Source organism: Thamnophis elegans, chromosome 15 (assembly GCF_009769535.1).
Source record: "Thamnophis elegans isolate rThaEle1 chromosome 15, rThaEle1.pri, whole genome shotgun sequence".
NCBI lineage: Eukaryota > Metazoa > Chordata > Lepidosauria > Squamata > Colubridae > Thamnophis > Thamnophis elegans.
In genome coordinates this window covers 43,454,420-43,472,306 of record NC_045555.1, presented here as the reverse complement: position 1 = coordinate 43,472,306, position 17,887 = coordinate 43,454,420, and the positions used below count along the sequence as shown (strand labels likewise).

General features: G+C 42.1%; 1 protein-coding gene across 3 annotated transcripts in view; it reads left to right on the top strand.

Moving 5' to 3' along the window:
* Window positions 1-17,887, top strand: part of LOC116518470 (putative lysosomal acid lipase/cholesteryl ester hydrolase) — a 96,449-nt gene that overhangs the window by 58,119 nt on the left and 20,443 nt on the right. For 2 of the 3 annotated variants that reach the window (XM_032231898.1, XM_032231896.1), the window contains exons 3-6: window positions 9,699-9,742; window positions 10,415-10,521; window positions 13,714-13,831; window positions 17,481-17,679. In XM_032231898.1, coding sequence (XP_032087789.1) covers window positions 9,715-9,742; window positions 10,415-10,521; window positions 13,714-13,831; window positions 17,481-17,679 — 452 coding nt within the window. In that variant the 5' untranslated portion in view covers window positions 9,699-9,714. The remainder of the gene's footprint in view (window positions 1-9,698; window positions 9,743-10,414; window positions 10,522-13,713; window positions 13,832-17,480; window positions 17,680-17,887) is intronic. The other variant, XM_032231897.1, reaches the window with a different exon arrangement.

Below are 17,887 nucleotides of genomic sequence, written 5' to 3'. Positions count from 1 at the left end.
AAACAGTAGTAAAATATGGATGTGTAAAAATTGAAAAATAAAATTTGTAACAATTTAAATCAGTAATGCAATCATTGAAATTAATTGAAACATAGCAAAGGCAATGCAATGTTTCTGGGACTTTGTTCCATAACTTGGGGTGTTATACTGGAATGGCCTTCTCCGATATGTCAAAAATTCTGACCTCTGAAATCAGAGACATCTTCAAAAAATGTTGAGCAGGTCATATCCCAGGACTACAGGTAATCCTTGACTTACAACACTTCATTTAGAGAGGGCTGTACAGCACTGTGAAGCCATATATAAGTCTAAGTGGTATTACTACTTGCAAAAATATAAATGCAACAGCTATTCAATCATCTCCAAAGAAAAGATGCTTATATTCCCTGACATAAAAGTGATGTAGAAGTCTAAGGCAGCCTTTGGGAAATTGTGCAATGGATCTAAGACTGTAATAGTGTTTATTTTTTGTTAATTATTTTTTTAATGTTCTGTTAGCTTTCCAGAACAACTCCAGCAAACTGGTGACCATATATATTGACTATATTCAAGATTCAAGATTCAAGATTTAATTTATTTGTATGCCGCCCTTCTCCGGGAGGGACTCAGGGCGGCGAACAATTCAAAAGGGGAAAAGGGGATACAAACACAATACACGTAATTAAAATACACAAGAGTCATACAGCCATACAAGTCGAGAGGGGAGGGGAACTCATCAACCCCAGGCCTGCTGGCACAGCCAGGTTTTGACAGCTTTCCGGAAGGCCTGGAGAGGGGTAAGGGTCCGAATCTCTGCGGGGAGTTCATTCCAAAGGGCCGGAGCTGCAACAGAGAAGGCCCTCCCCGGGTGGTAGCCAGATGGCATTGGCTGGTAGACGGAACCCGGAGGAGGCCGACCCTGTGCGATCTAACGGGTCTGTGGGAGGTAATTGGCAGCAGGCGGTCTCTCAAGTACCCAGGTCCAATATCATGAAGGGCTTTATAAGTTACGACTAGCACTTTGAAGCGTATCCGGAGACCGATCGGTAACCAGTGCAGCTCGCGGAGGATAGGTGTAACGTGGGTGTACCGAGGTGCACCCACAATCGCTCGCGCGGCTGCATTCTGGACGAGTTGTAGTCTCCGAATACTCTTCAAAGGCTGCCCCATGTAGAGTGTAATGAATAAGAGTGTTATCATGTGATACTTTCTGAAGAAATAGCCCTTTGAATGTAATACAATTCCTGAACGGACTAGTATAATGTTAATAAGGTGGCAGAATTACTTTGGGCCAGGCAATCTGCATCAACCCAACTCACCTCCCAGGATTGTTACTGTGGAGAAAATACGGGTACTCCTCAACCTACAACCATTCATTTAGTGACGGTTCGAAGTTACGACAACACTGAAGAAAAGTGCCGTTGTAACCGTTTTTCATAGTCACGACCTTTCCAGCATCCCCATAATCATGTGATCAACATTCAGATGCTCGGCAACCGGTTCATACTTATGACCGTTGCTGTGTCCCAGGGCGATGTGATCCCCTTTTGTGACTTTCTGACAAGCAAAGTCAATGGGGAAGCGAGATTCACTTAACCACCAGGTCTTATCTTATCAACTGCAGCAATTCACTAAACTTCTTCAGCAAAGAACGCTATAAAATGGGGCAAAGCTGACTTAAAAAATGTCTCACTTAACAACAGAAACATTGTTGTGGTCTTAAGTCAAGGACTAACTGTACACGGAGTTAATCTATGCTCATCTGGGTGCTGATTGCTGGTGGAGAGCTGCGTGGTGTTTTTTTTTCTTGTTCCCTTTTTCTCTGGTTGACTATCTCTTTTGCATTGTCTATAAAGGTAAAGCAAATATGTGCTAGTTGTTCCCGACTCTAGGGGGCGGTGCTCATCTCCGTTTCAAAGCCGAAGGGCCAGTGCTCTCCGAAGACATCTCTGTGTTCATGTGACTAAACACTGAAGGCGCATGGAACACTGTTACCTTCCCACCAAAGGTTGTTCCGATTTTTCGACTTGCATTTTTTTTTACATGCTTTTGAACAGAAGCTGGGACAAGTAACGGGATCTCACTCCATTACGCAGCACTAGGGATTTGAACCGCCGAACTGCCGACCTATATATAGTCTATGTTGTTAATGTCTTATGTCTATTGATGGCTAATTTGTCAGAGTACCCGGTCTTCTAGAAATTCCCTGGCATTTTTGGACTTGTTTCGGTCTTGGATGATCACATTTCCCCTACTGAAACTATGGTTAAGTCTGTCTATATGTTGGAAAATTAAAGATATTTAATCATGTCTTCTGACTGCTAGTTTGTTCATGGATGTGTTCTGCCAGTCTTCCGTTTGTTTGTTCTACATAATGGTATATTCACATACGTCCAGGGGAAGATAAACATATCAAAACTTCAACTATTTGTCTTTCACAGTTGATCTGGTCCTCCCTTGCCCAAATCATATGAACAGGGTAAGTCCAGTGGGCACCAATTGTGGGAATAAAATAAAAAAAAACCTAACATACAAGCAAAATGCATATTTTCAGATGCAAGAAAAGGATAACCGATTGTTCCAAAATGCATTGATTAAAACTGGATAATCTTTTGATATAAAGTGATTGATGCTGATTTTCCATATGCAGCAGTAAAATCAACATTAAACAAAGAGGTAGAATATCATAAATTATAGGTGTGTGTTACCCAGGTGTGTGTTACCTAAGCACTATGTAATTATCATACAAACTTACTGTGTTTTCCAGCCTTAGGCTGGAGTGCAGTATTTTATCATACAGGTTAAGCTAATATTTTACTCAGTGAGTAACAGCTTTTGAATATGCCAAACTTATTTCTTTTTAGGGTGTGAATTAAAAATAATTTTGCACAATGGTATTATAGAAATACACTCAACTGCAACCTGGATATCCAACACACAAATGAAATTACTAATGAAATCTGTCTCTCTAATAATCTAAGGGTGTTAAATAAGAATGTGATAAGGAGGCACCATTCCTGTACTAACCATAGGCAATATGTTCCATGCTGTGCATAGATTGTTCCTAAATCATGTGCCACTACAACATTTTGGCAAGGAGAATTGTCTCCAGCATCTTACGATTTATACCATGGTCCTTGGTTCTGTTCTACAGAGGAAGTATTCTGTCATCTGCACTTCTGTAACTGTCTGCTTTGGCTCTGCAACCAATCAAGACAGACACAGACTTCAATGGATAATTAGAACTGCAGAAATATCAATTGCTACCAACCTGCCTTCCATCGAAGACCTATATACTGCAGGAGTCAAAAAGAGGGCTGTAAAAATAACTACAGACCCCTCACATCCTGGACATAAATTGTTTCAACATCTACCCTCAAAATGATACTATAGGGCACTGCACACCAGAACAACTAGACACAAGAACATGCCACCACTCTGCTAAACAACTAATTCCCACAACACTGTCAAATTATTTACTAAGGCTGTATTACTATTATTCGTCTCATCCTTCCTAGTACATATCCCTTCCCACTTATGACTATAACCATGTTGCTTGTATCTCTAGCCGAGGTGGCGCAGTGGTTAGAGTGCAGTACTGCAGGCCACTTCAGCTGACTGCTATCTGCAGTTCGGCGGTTCAAATCTCACCGTCTCAAGGTTGACTCAGCCTTCTATCCTTCCGAGGTGGGTAAAATGAGGACCCGGATTGTTGAGGGCAATATGCTGACTCTGTAAACCGCTTAGAGAGGGCTGAAAGCCCTATGAAGCGGTATATAAGTCTAACTGCAGTTGCTATCTTTACAATTTATATTATTTTATTTGTTTCCTAATATGATTTGATTGCTTATTAGCAACCTATGACTATCACTAAGTGTTGTATCTTATGATCTTTCATGAATGTATTCTATTTTATTTTTCCTTATGTACACTGAGAGCATATGTACAAAAGACAAATTCCTTGGGTGTCCAATCACAGTTGGCCAATAAAGAATTCTATTCTATTCTATAATGTAAAACATGCAAAGACTAAAAGAGGAAAACATTCACAAATACAATAAATGCTCAATTAATTGAGAAAGGGGTGGGTGTTGTGTGTATTTGGGATTGTGAGGCCTCTAAATTGCTATCTCTCCATGAGGCACTAGCAACAGTATGTAGCTACTGTGTAGAGATGTTGGCATTCTTGTTGCCAAAAGGGAAAATGGGTTCTTCTCATCTGTCAGAGATACAGACCCAACAGCAGATGAAAACCTGCTTAACAAGAACGGGGATTATAATAACACACGTGAGCCCTGTCTGTTAGAACATCTGTCAATCTAGTAGAGACATGTAAGCTCCTGAACTGTTGCTCTGTGTTGTTGAAACTCCCTTTCAGCAATGTTGAAGGCGAGCAATTGAGCTCCAGAGAGAAAGCTTGCTGGTTCTAGAAGAACAAGATATTAGATAGCAAACATAGGAATTATGGGATCTTCAATGCTTCTGAAGACTAGGTCACATAGTTATAATTCCAATTTGGCTAGTAGCCTGCTAGAAGCAGATAGCAGGCTACTAGATGACACCATATAAAGATTCCCCTCCCCTTCCTGATTGGAAGAGACCTCTCAAACCTAATCCTTAATGATCTCCCAGAAAAGTCATTTTGAGACGACCATCTTACTTTGTAACCTTCATCAATATTATTTCCAACTAGCTGATAACCCAGGGTATTTGTTGGGGTATTTATTTATCCTAATTCTGTATTAGGTTGGAGCCCACTTGTGGAGTACTGTGAAGCCGTTACCATTGTGCTGTACAGTAGATGCCATCTTAAGGTACAACAGGCTGTCTCCTAACACTATCACACTAATGCACACTATCACTCTCAAAAGTACTGGGTTTTGATACTATAGATATAATTCATTCCTTTTTGGTTCAGCAACCCAGACATTCCAGAGTTATGCTGGAACACAGACACGCACAGGGGTGTTGGGGGGTGTCTCCCTCCCCCAGTATTTTTTCTAGAGAGTAAATCATCTGTGTACCAAGTTTGGTTGAAATTGTTCAAGGCATTCCAGAGTTATGCTGGAACACGCGCACAAACACAGACACACACAGACACACACACAGAGAGATATTTGTGTGTGTGTGCGTGCGTGCGTGCGTGTGTGTGTGTGTGTGTGTGTGTGTGTGTGTGTGTGTGTAATTTTGTGTCACAACCCCTGGTATGCCTAAATATGGGAGGAAGCATACTGTTTTCCTTTCTCTCTCTATCGGTTCATCTCAAGAGACCATCCAGACAGAAAGCCATTATTTTTACTGTTGCCTTTTTGTTACATTTGTGTTGCATTTGTGCTGATAAATAAACCCCTCTCCCTTTATTTATTTATCAGCACAAATGCAACACACACACACACACACATATGTGTGTGTGTGTGTCTCTCTGTGTGTGTGTCTGTGTGTGTTGTATTTGTGCTGATAAATAAATAAATAGAGACTAGTATAGATCTATTTCAAGCTATTTAGCTCTCATCAGCTAGCCATACCCTTACTGGGATTTGGGATTATGGCTAGCTGATGAGAGCTAAATAGCTTGAAATAGATCTATACTAGTCTCCCTTTATTTATTTATCAGCACAAATACAACACAAATGTAACAAAGACAACAGTAAAAATATTGGGTTTCTGCCTGGATGGTCTCTTGTGATGAGCCGATAGACAGAGAAAGGAAGCAGTAGGCTTCCTCCCATATTTGGGCATACCAGGGGTTGTGACACTAAACACACACACACACACACACACACACACACACACACATGGTTTTCTATAAAATGTTAATGGATCCAGCAGCAGATTATCATTGCTTTCATTGACCACACCTTGCTGGGGATGGAGGTGGAGTTGCAGTTCCGATTTACACACCTGTTCCTTCCTTTTGTCCCCGAGTGAATATTAGCTGGTAATTATAGGATTTGCTACTCCATTTTATGTCTCTCAGATGTATGCCTTCCTGTGAGAAACCATCACTTCATAGAATGGTTTATTTGTTTTAATACTTGCCTAGTTGTTTCCTTTGTAAGAAATGTCAATAAACCCACATATCACTCAGAGGGTGGATTAAGTACTGTCTCTTCTTGCTATGCATTGAAACCTTTTTCGTTCTCTCATTCACATAACTGTTGTGACTCAGCAGAGGTTTGCTGTGAGTTGTGTCAGGATGCAGGAATAACAATGCATCTGGGGCTCGTTAGTGTCGTCTGCTGGAGATAAAAGGACGGATGGTGTCACACCCTGGTTGCAGAAGTCAACGTTCGTGGTTCATTCGTGGTTCGTCGTTCATCGGTCGTGGTTTGTTTGTGAGAGGCACTTGGATAAGTGATTTGCTTTCTGTAACCCTGATTCAAAGAGACACTTGGAGAAGTGATTGGCTTTCTTTCTGTACACCTGGTTTTGCCGTAAGAGATCTTTGTTTTTGCATTCTGTTATCTTCTTGCCAGAGACTTTATTTATGTTTATTTTGGGCTCGCAGCCAGCGGAAGCCAGGACTGATAAAGTTATTTCCTTTTAAGTCTGTCTGACTGTCGTCTGTTAACGAGCGGAGAAGGGGGGTCAGAACACATAACTGATATCATTCACAAATTACTTTTTTTTTCTTCTTTACTCATCTTTTCTATTCCTGGACAGGAAACAAATATAGAGACAATCGTTCAGGGCTCCTGGATTTCAGCTGACTTTGTGTCTCAAATGTATGGAAGAGCAGATTAGCACTAAGCTCTGCTTAGCAATATTGCAGGCATTGGGATTGCCCTGTTTCCCTACCATTTGAGTCTTACCCCATCATCAGCACAGCAGAGTTGCCAATAAAGCTGAAATCTTGGCACAGGTGTTGTAGGAGGCAGGTGTCGTGGAGGTTTCTTAGCCGCTAGCAAACAGAGTACAGTAGCCAAACATCCTTTTGAAGGCACCCAAAAGAGATGAAAAGAAAGTAGAGCTGCACAGGGAGGCAAAGCACAATGTAAAAAAGGTGCAAACACTTTATAAGTTGGCCTTTAGCGGAAGGCCAACAGTCCAGGGTGCCGTTATTTATAAACATTTATAGGAAGACATAAAGAGGCCATATGCTATAGAGCCGAGGTGGCGCAGTGGTTAGAGTGCAGTACTGCAGGCCACTTCAGGTGACTGCTATCTGCAGTTCGGCGGTTCAAATCTCACCGGCTCAAGGTTGACTCAGCCTTCCATCCTTCCGAGGTGGGTGAAATGAGGACCCGGATTGTTGTTGGGGGCAATATGCTGACTCTGTAAACCGCTTAGAGAGGGCTGAAAGCCCTATGAAGCGGTACGTAAGTCTAACTGGTATTGCTATTGCTCAGGGTCCAGTGCTTTTGGATCTGTCTAATTGGGGAATACAATGCACTAGGCCCGTGCTGGCACATGGAGCCATATCTGCGGGCATGTGAGCCATCAGCTCCAGCCACATGTGTGTGCTGGCCAGCTGATTTTCAGCCTTCCAGAGGGTCAGGGGACAGCGTTTTCACCCTCCCCAGGCTTCAGGAAAGCCTCTGGAGCCTGGGGAGGGCAAAAAAACGGGTCCAATGGGCCAACCGGCAGTTCAGAAATGATCCATCCCGGCTTCTGGAGGGCCTCCAGGGGGCTGATTTTCAGCCTTCCAGAGTCTCAGGGGAGAGCATTTTCACCCTCCCCAGGCTTCAGGAAAGTCTCCAGAGTCTGGGGAAAACAAAAAATGAGCCCAATGGGCCAACCGGAAGTTCGAAAACTGGAGGCTTTCCGGAAACCTGGGAAGGATGAAAACGTCCTCCCCCAGCCCCCCAGAAGCTGGAAATGGATCGTTTCCGAACTTCCAGTTGGCCTGTTGGGCCCGTTTTTTGCCCTCCCCAGGCTCCGGAGGCTTTCCTGGAATCTGGGGAGGGTGAAAACAGCCTCCCCTGCCCCCAACCACCCCAGAGAAAATACCAGGTTCACCTTGGAGGAGAGCAGTGCGGTGCACGTTGGGGGGGGAGGAGCTTGGAGGGATTGTGCACACATGCACATGTGGTAGTGGTGGGTTGCTCATCCCGTTCCAACTGGTACAGTTGAAACGGGGCTGGCAGCATCCTCGTGCATGCATGCAGTTCACGCATGCATCTTAGCGCCTGCGTGATGCTCCAGCTACTCGCGGAGAATTGCGCAGGTGCTGTATGTGCCATGCGCCTGCGTGGAAGCGCAGAAGCCTTCAAAGACCGGTAAGGAGTGCGGGCGGGCGGGTGGGCCCTTCGGCATTCCCAGAAGTTACTTACGTCCGGGTTCACCGACTAACCGGTCCGCGTGGACCGCCGCGAACCAGTTGAAACCCACCCCTGACATTTGGGGACGCATTTGCATTATGGGTGCCAGCACGCGCACGCACACACATTTTTGGCACCCAATAACAAAAAGGTTGGCAATCACTGTGCTAGTCTCTTTCTTGACTTCTCAATCCCTAAGACACTGACAGCGTATATAGCACCATTAGGAATCAGAAAGTTTTACACTATTTCTTCTCACCACGGCTTATGGGTGCATTGAGAAAGGATGTGTTGCCCTGAATTAGTTTGTGAGTACTTTCATAAAGATTGTTACAATACTAAAGTTCATTCAAGTATTGATTTAAGATTTGATTCCTGTTCACTTTTCCCCATCAAAGTTTTACAGGGCTTTAATGAGATTCTTTTGTACATCCAATGGGAAAAAAATATCTAGATTAATTCCTTGGTTTATTATTTGTATTTGCTTTTTAAATTTTACAACCTTTTCTAGATGCAGTGAAACATTAAAGTCAACCTTCTTGCTTAGCAATGGAACTTCTGGTTCCAATTCTGGTTGTAAATCAATGATTAGGTGTACTAAATTTTCACCTTCTTTTAAAGTTAAAAACAGAAAACACTCTTTTGCCCAGAGCCTAACTTTGATATAACTTTCATTTGTACCGGGCTTTTATTGTTTGTGGTATTAATCTATTTATGTATTATATTTTATTATTTATATTATTTTAATTGACGATTGGTAGCTGCCCACAGTTCAATATAAGATGGGTGGCTACATAAATATTTTAAATAGATATAATAAATAAAATCTTATTTGTTGCAATAATCTTATAAATGTTGCAATAATCAGAAGTACATGCTAGTTGCCAAGCACCCAAATTTTCATTATCATCATCCGTTCCATCTTAGTTCAGCAAAAGGACCATTAGGAATTACAGAAACATCGAACAAATATTTCATTGCTGGTCAAAAAGCCCAACTTTATATTCCTTCTTTTTGCTCTGACCTTTAAATCTTCCTTGTGGCACTGCCAGGATTTAATCTTTCTTTGCTCTTTGGAATTTAAAAAGGAGTCTTTAAAGCTTTTGCCAACCTACTTTTTAAATCTCATAAAGAGGCACCATCCAGGATTTCTTGCCCAAGCTGTTTCATGTCCAAATCCTTTTCTACCCATAAATAATAAGCATCCCCGGGCATAATGAGACATACCTGTAATGAGTAGCCTCAGGTGATTGTACAACACCTTTTGTTTTCCTGGATCCCATCTTTTGTTTCCCTGAGTCAGCCAATTTAAAAGTTAAACTTGATGCAGATTTTACCTAGGGGGATTCAAAATGTCTTAGAAAATTTGTAGCTCTTACATCATCGTTAATAATCACATAAATTGGTACAGTCATCAACTTACTTGTACTCTACTATATTCTGTTAAACTTTATACAGCATCTGTTCAGTATTCATGATCTCCGGGACAATAAGCTTAACAGGTAAGCATTGGAGTTTTACAACTAAATTTAATTTTCTTACAGTGACAGAACTGATTGATAATTCTAGCTGGGGATTATGGAATTTGAATCATTTAAAGGGTCAGGTTTCAGAATTACCCAATACTTCCAAAAAATAGGGCAGCCGAAATATCTCCCTGTGATTTAAATGTATACGTGGATTGAAGTGTGTGATATGTTTTCCTCATTCTCATGTACCTCATTTTCATTTTCAGTACATGAGAATGAGGAAAACATATCACATACTTCAATCCATACATACATTCATAGTGTAGAAAAACAGATTTTATAGTTATGAAAATCAAGATCTTCTTTGCCTTTTTAAAAAGTTGCATTTTAATAATATTTTTTAAAATAAATGTAAATTATTTTTGGACTATAGAGGTTTTTTTTGAATAAAGAACAGATTGTTTTTATTAGTATCATTATTATTATTTCTATGGTGAGAATGGTTGACCATCTTCAGATGGTTGACCATCTTCAGAAGCATAAATCTAGGAAATGCCAACTAATAAATGTTGCCAAATTATTTTAGTTGTGAAGACAATACAGCCAGGCTTTTGGAAAATGTAATCTAATACCTACCCCAAAAGATTCCTGAAAAATTTCAGAGATTAAAATTGTAATCTTAAAACATGACTATTTTACCCACAGGTGGGATGTGGGCGTTTCTGGTATTGGTATGCTTAATCCAGCAGGCTGCAAATTCAGAATACCCTTTCAGTAGAAGACATTTGAATCCTGAAGGATTCTTGACAATCGTAAGTTGTTTACATGAAACAAGTATATCTTTTGTGTGTGTGTGATTGTGTTCATTACTTCTGTCCTTGGCATGCTAAGAGCATCTTAAGTCTTTACTTAGGAAGAACCTCTGAAGTATCTATAGAGATTCTGAGTAATCCAGGTCCTGGTTGTCCCAAAAATGCTGTCATGCCTCCATCAGAGCCTGAATCTGAAGGGGAAGATGAACAGCTGACAGAGAGTGGGAGAGTGGTTCCTTTGGCTATGGAGGAAACTGGGGAAGGGCAAAGTCAGGCTGGGCAGAGCAGGGAAGAGATAGAACAAGGGAGAGGAGGTTCAGATGGAGATCAAGGCCCACCCCTGGGTTCCGTGACTTACGAGGGAGGAAAGGGCTTCGATTCCCTTCACAAGGCACACCTGGGGGATGGAGTTTAAAGGAGAGGCAAATAGGAGAGGTGGTTATCGGGAATAAACACTGAGTTCATCTGGTGTTAACTGCTTATCTGAGTTACTGGCATCCTCCCAAGTGGTTTGATTTACTGCTGTGCTACTTCACTTCTGGAATTCCTTATGTTGCTTGCCCTGCCAGATTAATTACATTATCTTGCCTTATTAGACTTATACTTGGAAGTTTTCTGCTTACAATGTTTGAACTGGAGTATTTTCAGCCAAAAACTATTGGAGGTTTGTGAAAGAGCTTTTCTCCAGAGAGTTGAAAGAGACATTTATTTCTTCTTCTTCTTCTTCTTCTTCTTCTTCTTCTTCTTCTTCTTCTTCTTCTTCTTCTTCTTCTTCTTCTTCTTCTTCTTTTAATATATTTTATTTTCATTTTCATTTTCATACACTCACATGTATACACCATACAGTATTAAACAATAATTGCATCAATTCCTCTTGTCAACAATGCCCCAGAAAATAAAAGCCCAATATACCTCTTCCATTCTCCATACACCTCTTTCTTCCACCACCCTCCAACTTTCTATCTTCCCTCCATCATCCCCCTCTACTCTACTTCCCCTCGCCCTCTACCACTCCTCTCTCCAGAACCGCTCCCCCCTTCCTTTTCATCTTCCCCCCCACCCTCTCTCTCTCCCATCCCTCTCTACCCATCTTTCTTCTTTCCTACTCCTCCTCCCCTTGGTGTATTTCCACTATATGTTAATGTATTTGGCTTATCCTATTTTTAAAGAAAAATTAGAGAAAAACAGTATACATGTGAAGTCACATTGCATGGAGATCTAACACATCGTGTCTAGCCTAATATATATCCCTCCCTCCCTGAGTTGAAAGAGACATTGAGGGCACAGTTGGTGTTAATAAAGGGACTCATACCAGTTATCTGGCTGTGTTGCATTTCTACCACACCCTGGGTCATCACAACTGCTTTTTCCAAAAGGCAACTGGACTATTTTGTTGTTGTTGTTGTTTTTATGAGAAACAAGAAAGGAAATGTTTCAAAGAAAAAGTTAAGAAAGTCTCATTGCCTTTTGGGAAAAAGCAACTTTGAGACAACCTCTGAAGTAGACATCCATTTGTTCTGAAGCTCCATCGTTTATGATGACATTATTTGATTATGATATGACAGAACCGGAACATGTTCTATTCTGCTGCTCAGTAGGGATACCAAAGAGCCGAGGTGGCGCAGTGGTTAAATGCAGCACTGCAGGCTACTTCAGCTGACTGCAGTTCTGCAGTTCGGCTGTTCAAATCTCACCGGCTCAGGGTTGACTCAGCCTTCCATCCTTCCGAGGTGGGTAGAATGAGGATCCAGATTGTTGTTGGGGGCAATATGCTGACTCTGTAAACCGCTTAGAGAGGGCTGAAAGCCCTATGAAGCGGTATATAAGTCTAACTGCTATTGCTATTACATAGTTACAAGGTGCAGACCTATCCTAGGAGTAACTCATTGAGCAGAGCTGTCAACTCGCAAAGCTTTCCTGATCTGCTCCCAAGTTGCCATAGGCACTGAGGAATTCACACCTCAGTCAAAACAAAACACATCCTAGCTGGCTGAAGGCAAGGCCATCTCCACAGAGACCCACAACAGCCAGAGGGAGTAACTTCTAGAACCCACGAAATTGCTTCGTTGGGGAATTTGATTGGTGACACACCTTGGGGGCAGGGATCAACAGGGTCAGAGGCTAGGTGTGAACTGGATCGGAACTGGTTTCACTTAGATCGTGCCGACATGGTGTCCTAATAAACGACTGGATCTTTCTTGCAAAATGGCTTGAGGCTCCTGATTTTATTAGGGCATTAGTCAGAATCCTGACATCAAGCCAGCTCTACCAAATCTATCCAAAAACGACCTGGATTCCTGAGCCCCAGACTCTCCGCTTGCTCTCTGATACCTAGGGTGTGTGAAGAGAAACACAGGCCACCATGACAAGAGCACTCATTCCACCCATCATTCTCAGGATGAATCATTGGCTTATCATACAAATTTTAGCAGCAAAACAGCAATCAGCAAATCAACAAAATATCTGCTACTACACCCACCAAATGTCAGCTAGTTCTAATCCATCTGCTTGTGATCTAGCGTGCAGATCAGGTATAGCTTTTAACTGTTCTGTATTGACAATTTCTTAATGTACCATCTGGATTAATTTTCGCAAGACTGCCAACTCAGTAAATCTGAAGATAAACCCACAAATATAGCAATGGCAAAAGCAGTTAGACTTATATACCGCTTCATAGGGCTTTCAGCCCTCTCTAAGCGGTTTACAGAGTCAGCATATTGCCCCCACAGTCTGGGTCCTCATTTCACCCACCTCGGAAGGATGGAAGGCTGAGTCAACCTTGAGCCGGTGAGATTAGAACCGCCAAACTGCAGATAACAGTCAGCTGAAGTGGCCTGCAGTACTGCACCCTAACCACTGTGCCGTATATATGGAGCAGAAGTCTATTCAACTTATGTAAAATAGCAATAGCAATGGCACTTAGACTTATAAACCACTTCATAGTGCTTTACAGCCCTCTCTAAGTGGTTTATAGAATCAGCCTCTTGCCCCCAACAATCTGGGTCCTCATTTTACTGACCTTGGAAGGATGGAAGGCTGAGTCAACCTTGAGCTTGGTGAGATTCGATCTGCCAAATTGCTGGCAGCTGGTGATCAACAGAAGTAGCCTGCAGTACTGCACTCTAACCACTGTGCCATCACGGAAATAGCTGTTCACCTTAGATATTGAGTAAGAATTTGTTTCATTTACAGTCTAAAATCATCCAATACTGGGGGTATACCAGTGAAGAGTACCAGGTTCTGACGGATGATGGCTATTATCTTCAGCTAAACAGAATTCCTTGTGGAAAACATTGTCCCCAGCATGAAGGTAAGTCTGAAATGTAGCATTTCCACATTTGGATTGCATATATATTTCAAGTGATCATCAACAATTTCACTCTGCCTTTTGGGGGCGGGGGGGGGGGAGAGTACAAAGCTGCTTCTATTTTCAACTTTGGAAAATAGCTTCTTTTCAAGCTATTTCATATCTGGCTTGAATATTATATTATCATTCTACAATGGGCAGGTGTTAGCAGTATATTATGATGGATGGTTCATTCCAAGATTCCTTTGAACTTGTGGAACCAAAGAAATGACAGGTTTCTTTGTAGTGAAAGCCTCTGGTGATCTGGATCCAGGGCGCTTCTGGCTTCTACAGGTGGAGCACACGTGGCTGGATTTAGGAGATAGTTAGGGCTTCTCTGAGGGAGAATTATGCCATTTGTCCTGTCATGAAAGGAACATGGTGATCTCTCTTTTAAAGGGAACGTTCCTTATTCCAGCTGTACTTGAGACTTTCACTTCATCTCCAACCTTACGTTAATCTCCAACATTAGGAAACGTTGTTAACAAAATGTTCCTGTTACAGAGGATTCCAGGAGAAGGGACTTATCTTCATTATTTTGAACCTTGGTTATTTCATTTCATTTTCATTTATACTTTATTTGTATGCCGCCCTTTTCCCTGAGGGGACTCAGGGCGGCTCACAATTGAAGGGGGGGAAGACAGACAAGTTACAAAACATAGAGTCATACACCGTTAAAAACACAACAGTCACACCATTCGAGTGGGGTTACAAGTCGTTAGCCCCAGGCCTGTTGGAACAGCCAGCTTTTAAGGGCTATGCGGAAGGTCTGGAGGGTGGTGAGGGTACGAATCTCCACGGGGAGTTCGTTCCAGAGGGTCGGAGCAGCCACCGAGAAGGCTCTCCTCCGGGTAGTTGCCAGTCTACACTGGCTGGCTGATGGAATTCGGAGGAGGCCTAATCTATGCGATCTTATCGGTCTAGTGGAGGTAATTGGCAGTAGGCGGTCTCTCAAGTACCCAGGTCCAATACCATGAAGGGCTTTGTAGGTGACAAGTAGCACCTTGAAGCGCACCCGGAGATCAACAGGCAGCCAGTGCAGCTCGCGGAGGATAGGTGTTACGTGGGTGAAACGAGGTGCACCCACGATCGCTCGCGCGGCCGCATTCTGGACCAGCTGAAGTCGCCGAATACTCTTCAAGGGCTGCCCCATGTAGAGCACGTTGCAGTACTCCAGCCTAGAGGTCACAAGGGCACGAGTGACTGTTGTGAGGGCCTCCCGGTTCAGGTAGGGACGCAACTGGTGCACCAGGTTATGGGACAGAACTGCCTTGTTCATTTGAATGAAGATGGTAGTAATGCAATTCTCCTGATCCCGTTAGACTCCTTTGTAGCATTCAAACTCAAGCCCATCATCAGCCATATCAGGATTTTGTTTTCCCTTAGGAGGAGGCCAGGGTGGACATGGCCTGGTCCCTCACCATTTTTGGGATGCCCCGTGGGACAACTCTGGGCCTATCCGGCCCACGGGCCACATGTTTGACACCCCTGAACTATCATATGTCTGTAAACTAGCATCAGGAACTGAAAGTAGTAAGCATTACTATGTGGTTATTCATAAATAATTCCCACCTGAGTTTGTAGTCCCTATTGGTAATCATGAAGGGAGAGCAGTCAAGAGGGCCATGAAAATATTCACAAACCCCTGGCATCCTAGACATAAATTGTTTCAATTCCTACCCTCAAAATGATGGTATAGAGCACTGCACACCAAGACAACTACACACAAGAACAGTTTTTTCCCCGAATGCCATCATTTTGCTAAACAAATAATTCCCTCACCAGACAAACTATTCACTAAGGCTGTATTACTATTACTATTACTATTAGTTTTCTCATCGTTCCTATCACCCATCTCCTCCCACTTAACTCTGTAACTCTGTTGCTTGTATCCTTACAATTTATATTGATATTGTTTCCTGATTGCTATGACTATCATTAAGTGTTGTATCTTATGATTCTTGTCAAATGTATCTTTTCATGTCTTTTTAAGTACACTGAGAGCAATAGCAATAGCAATAGCAATAGCAGTTAGACTTATATACCGCTTCATAGGGCTTTCAGCCCTCTCTAAGCGGTTTTACAGAGTCAGCATATTGCCCCCAACAACAATCCAGGTCCTCATTTTACCCACCTCGGAAGGATGGAAGGCTGAGTCAACTCTGAGCCGGTGAGATTTGAACAGCCGAACTGCAGAACTGCAGTCAGCTGAAGTAGCCTGCAGTGCTGCATTTAACCACTGCGCCACCTCGGCTCCTTATATGCACCAAAGGCATATTCCTTGTGTGTCCAATCACACTTGGCCAATAAAGAATTCTATTCTATTCCTTGATTCCAGTAGGGAATATTACAAGACTTAAGAGTTAGTAAAATTTTGAATTTGTACTGGAGACCTCAGGGAACTAGTTGGGCTGAAGTAAGCTCAGATAAAATTCCTACTGACAATTAGAATTGCTACTTTATGGGTATCCATTAACTTTGGTCCTGACACTTGGTCTTGGTGAGGTCAGGCTCACACCAGAAAGCTGGCCCATGACTTGTGCATCTTCCTACTTCTACTTCACATTGATAGAAAGAAAAACCAGATCTGAGTCTTGGCCAAAAGTGCTCTTCCATGGACCAGGAAACCTATGTGACAAGAACCATGTGGACCTGATAAACTGAATCCCATATGGTGTACATTGGATTGTCTCTGAGGACAGCTTGGAAGCTACAACTGGTGGACAATATGTTAGCCAGACTGCTACTGTAAATATGATCCTGATGATATGTTGTTGCACAGGTTACCAGAATGATTTTGGCTCCAGGAATGATATTAGGGAATTACATAAGTAATCTATAGTTCTATCGATCATCTAATGTTATTATATATTTAACAGGCTTAATTGTTATGCAATTTTATTGCTAATTGTTCTATTTCACCTGAGTTCTTTTAGTTGGTCAGTTTGCAGATATTCCGAAAGAAATATCAGTGGTGGATTAGCAATAGCAACAGCAATAGCAGTTAGACTTATATACCGCTTCATAGGGCTTTCAGCCCTCTCTAAGCGGTTTACAGAGTCAGCATATTGCCCCCAACAACAAGCCGGGTCCTCATTTTACCCACCTCGGAAGGATGGAAGGCTGAGTCAACCCTGAGCCGGTGAGATTTGAACAGCCGAACTGCAGAACTGCAGTCAGCTGAAGTAGCCTGCAGTGCTGCATTTAACCACTGCGCCACCTCGGATTAGTGTAGCACAATTAAGATTTTGTAGATATCTGACTTTGAAGGGCAAACTGCGGCTGACAGTGTGTGTAGCAATATACGTGGCGTCTATTCAGAATACATTACACCAGCGACATCTTTTCCCAGTTTCTTGTGGCTGTCTTTGCAGATGGCTCATTATCCTGCAAACATAAGCATTTGGTTTACGGGACCCCCAACAGATGTGCAAGGGTCCAAGTTATATTTTGACCTTTTAAGCCAGGTCTCTACAATACCGTAAAGTAAGTGTGATGCTGTAAAGGCATTTAAACTAGGCAGAATATATTTCTTTGAATATATTGCTTCTTGAGGAGTATTGTACTTATAGATAACATACAATAAATCATGCGTTCTTGGATTCCTTTGCAGGGCCCAGACCAATCGTTTTATTGGTACATGGCTTTCTGTGGGAAGGGAGATGTTGGATCGCAAATCTTCCTAGCAACAGCTTGGGATTTTTCCTAGCAGATGCTGGCTATGATGTCTGGATAATAAACCTTAGAGGGACCACTTGGTCTAGAAGACACAAGGAGTTTTCAATTTACCAGCAAAAATTTTGGGATTTCAGGTAAATTTCAAGGAAAATTGATAATGAAAATATTTGGTCAATTCTATAAATTTATTGTTTTAGGGTGCGTGTAAATTAAGAATAAACATTTGCATATTATATTGGCCAAGTTTAAAATGGTTACAATATGCATTTATTCAGGGTCACAAAGTAGAAATACATAAAAATAAAATGCTATTTTGCTTAACCACAATATATTTTTATTCTA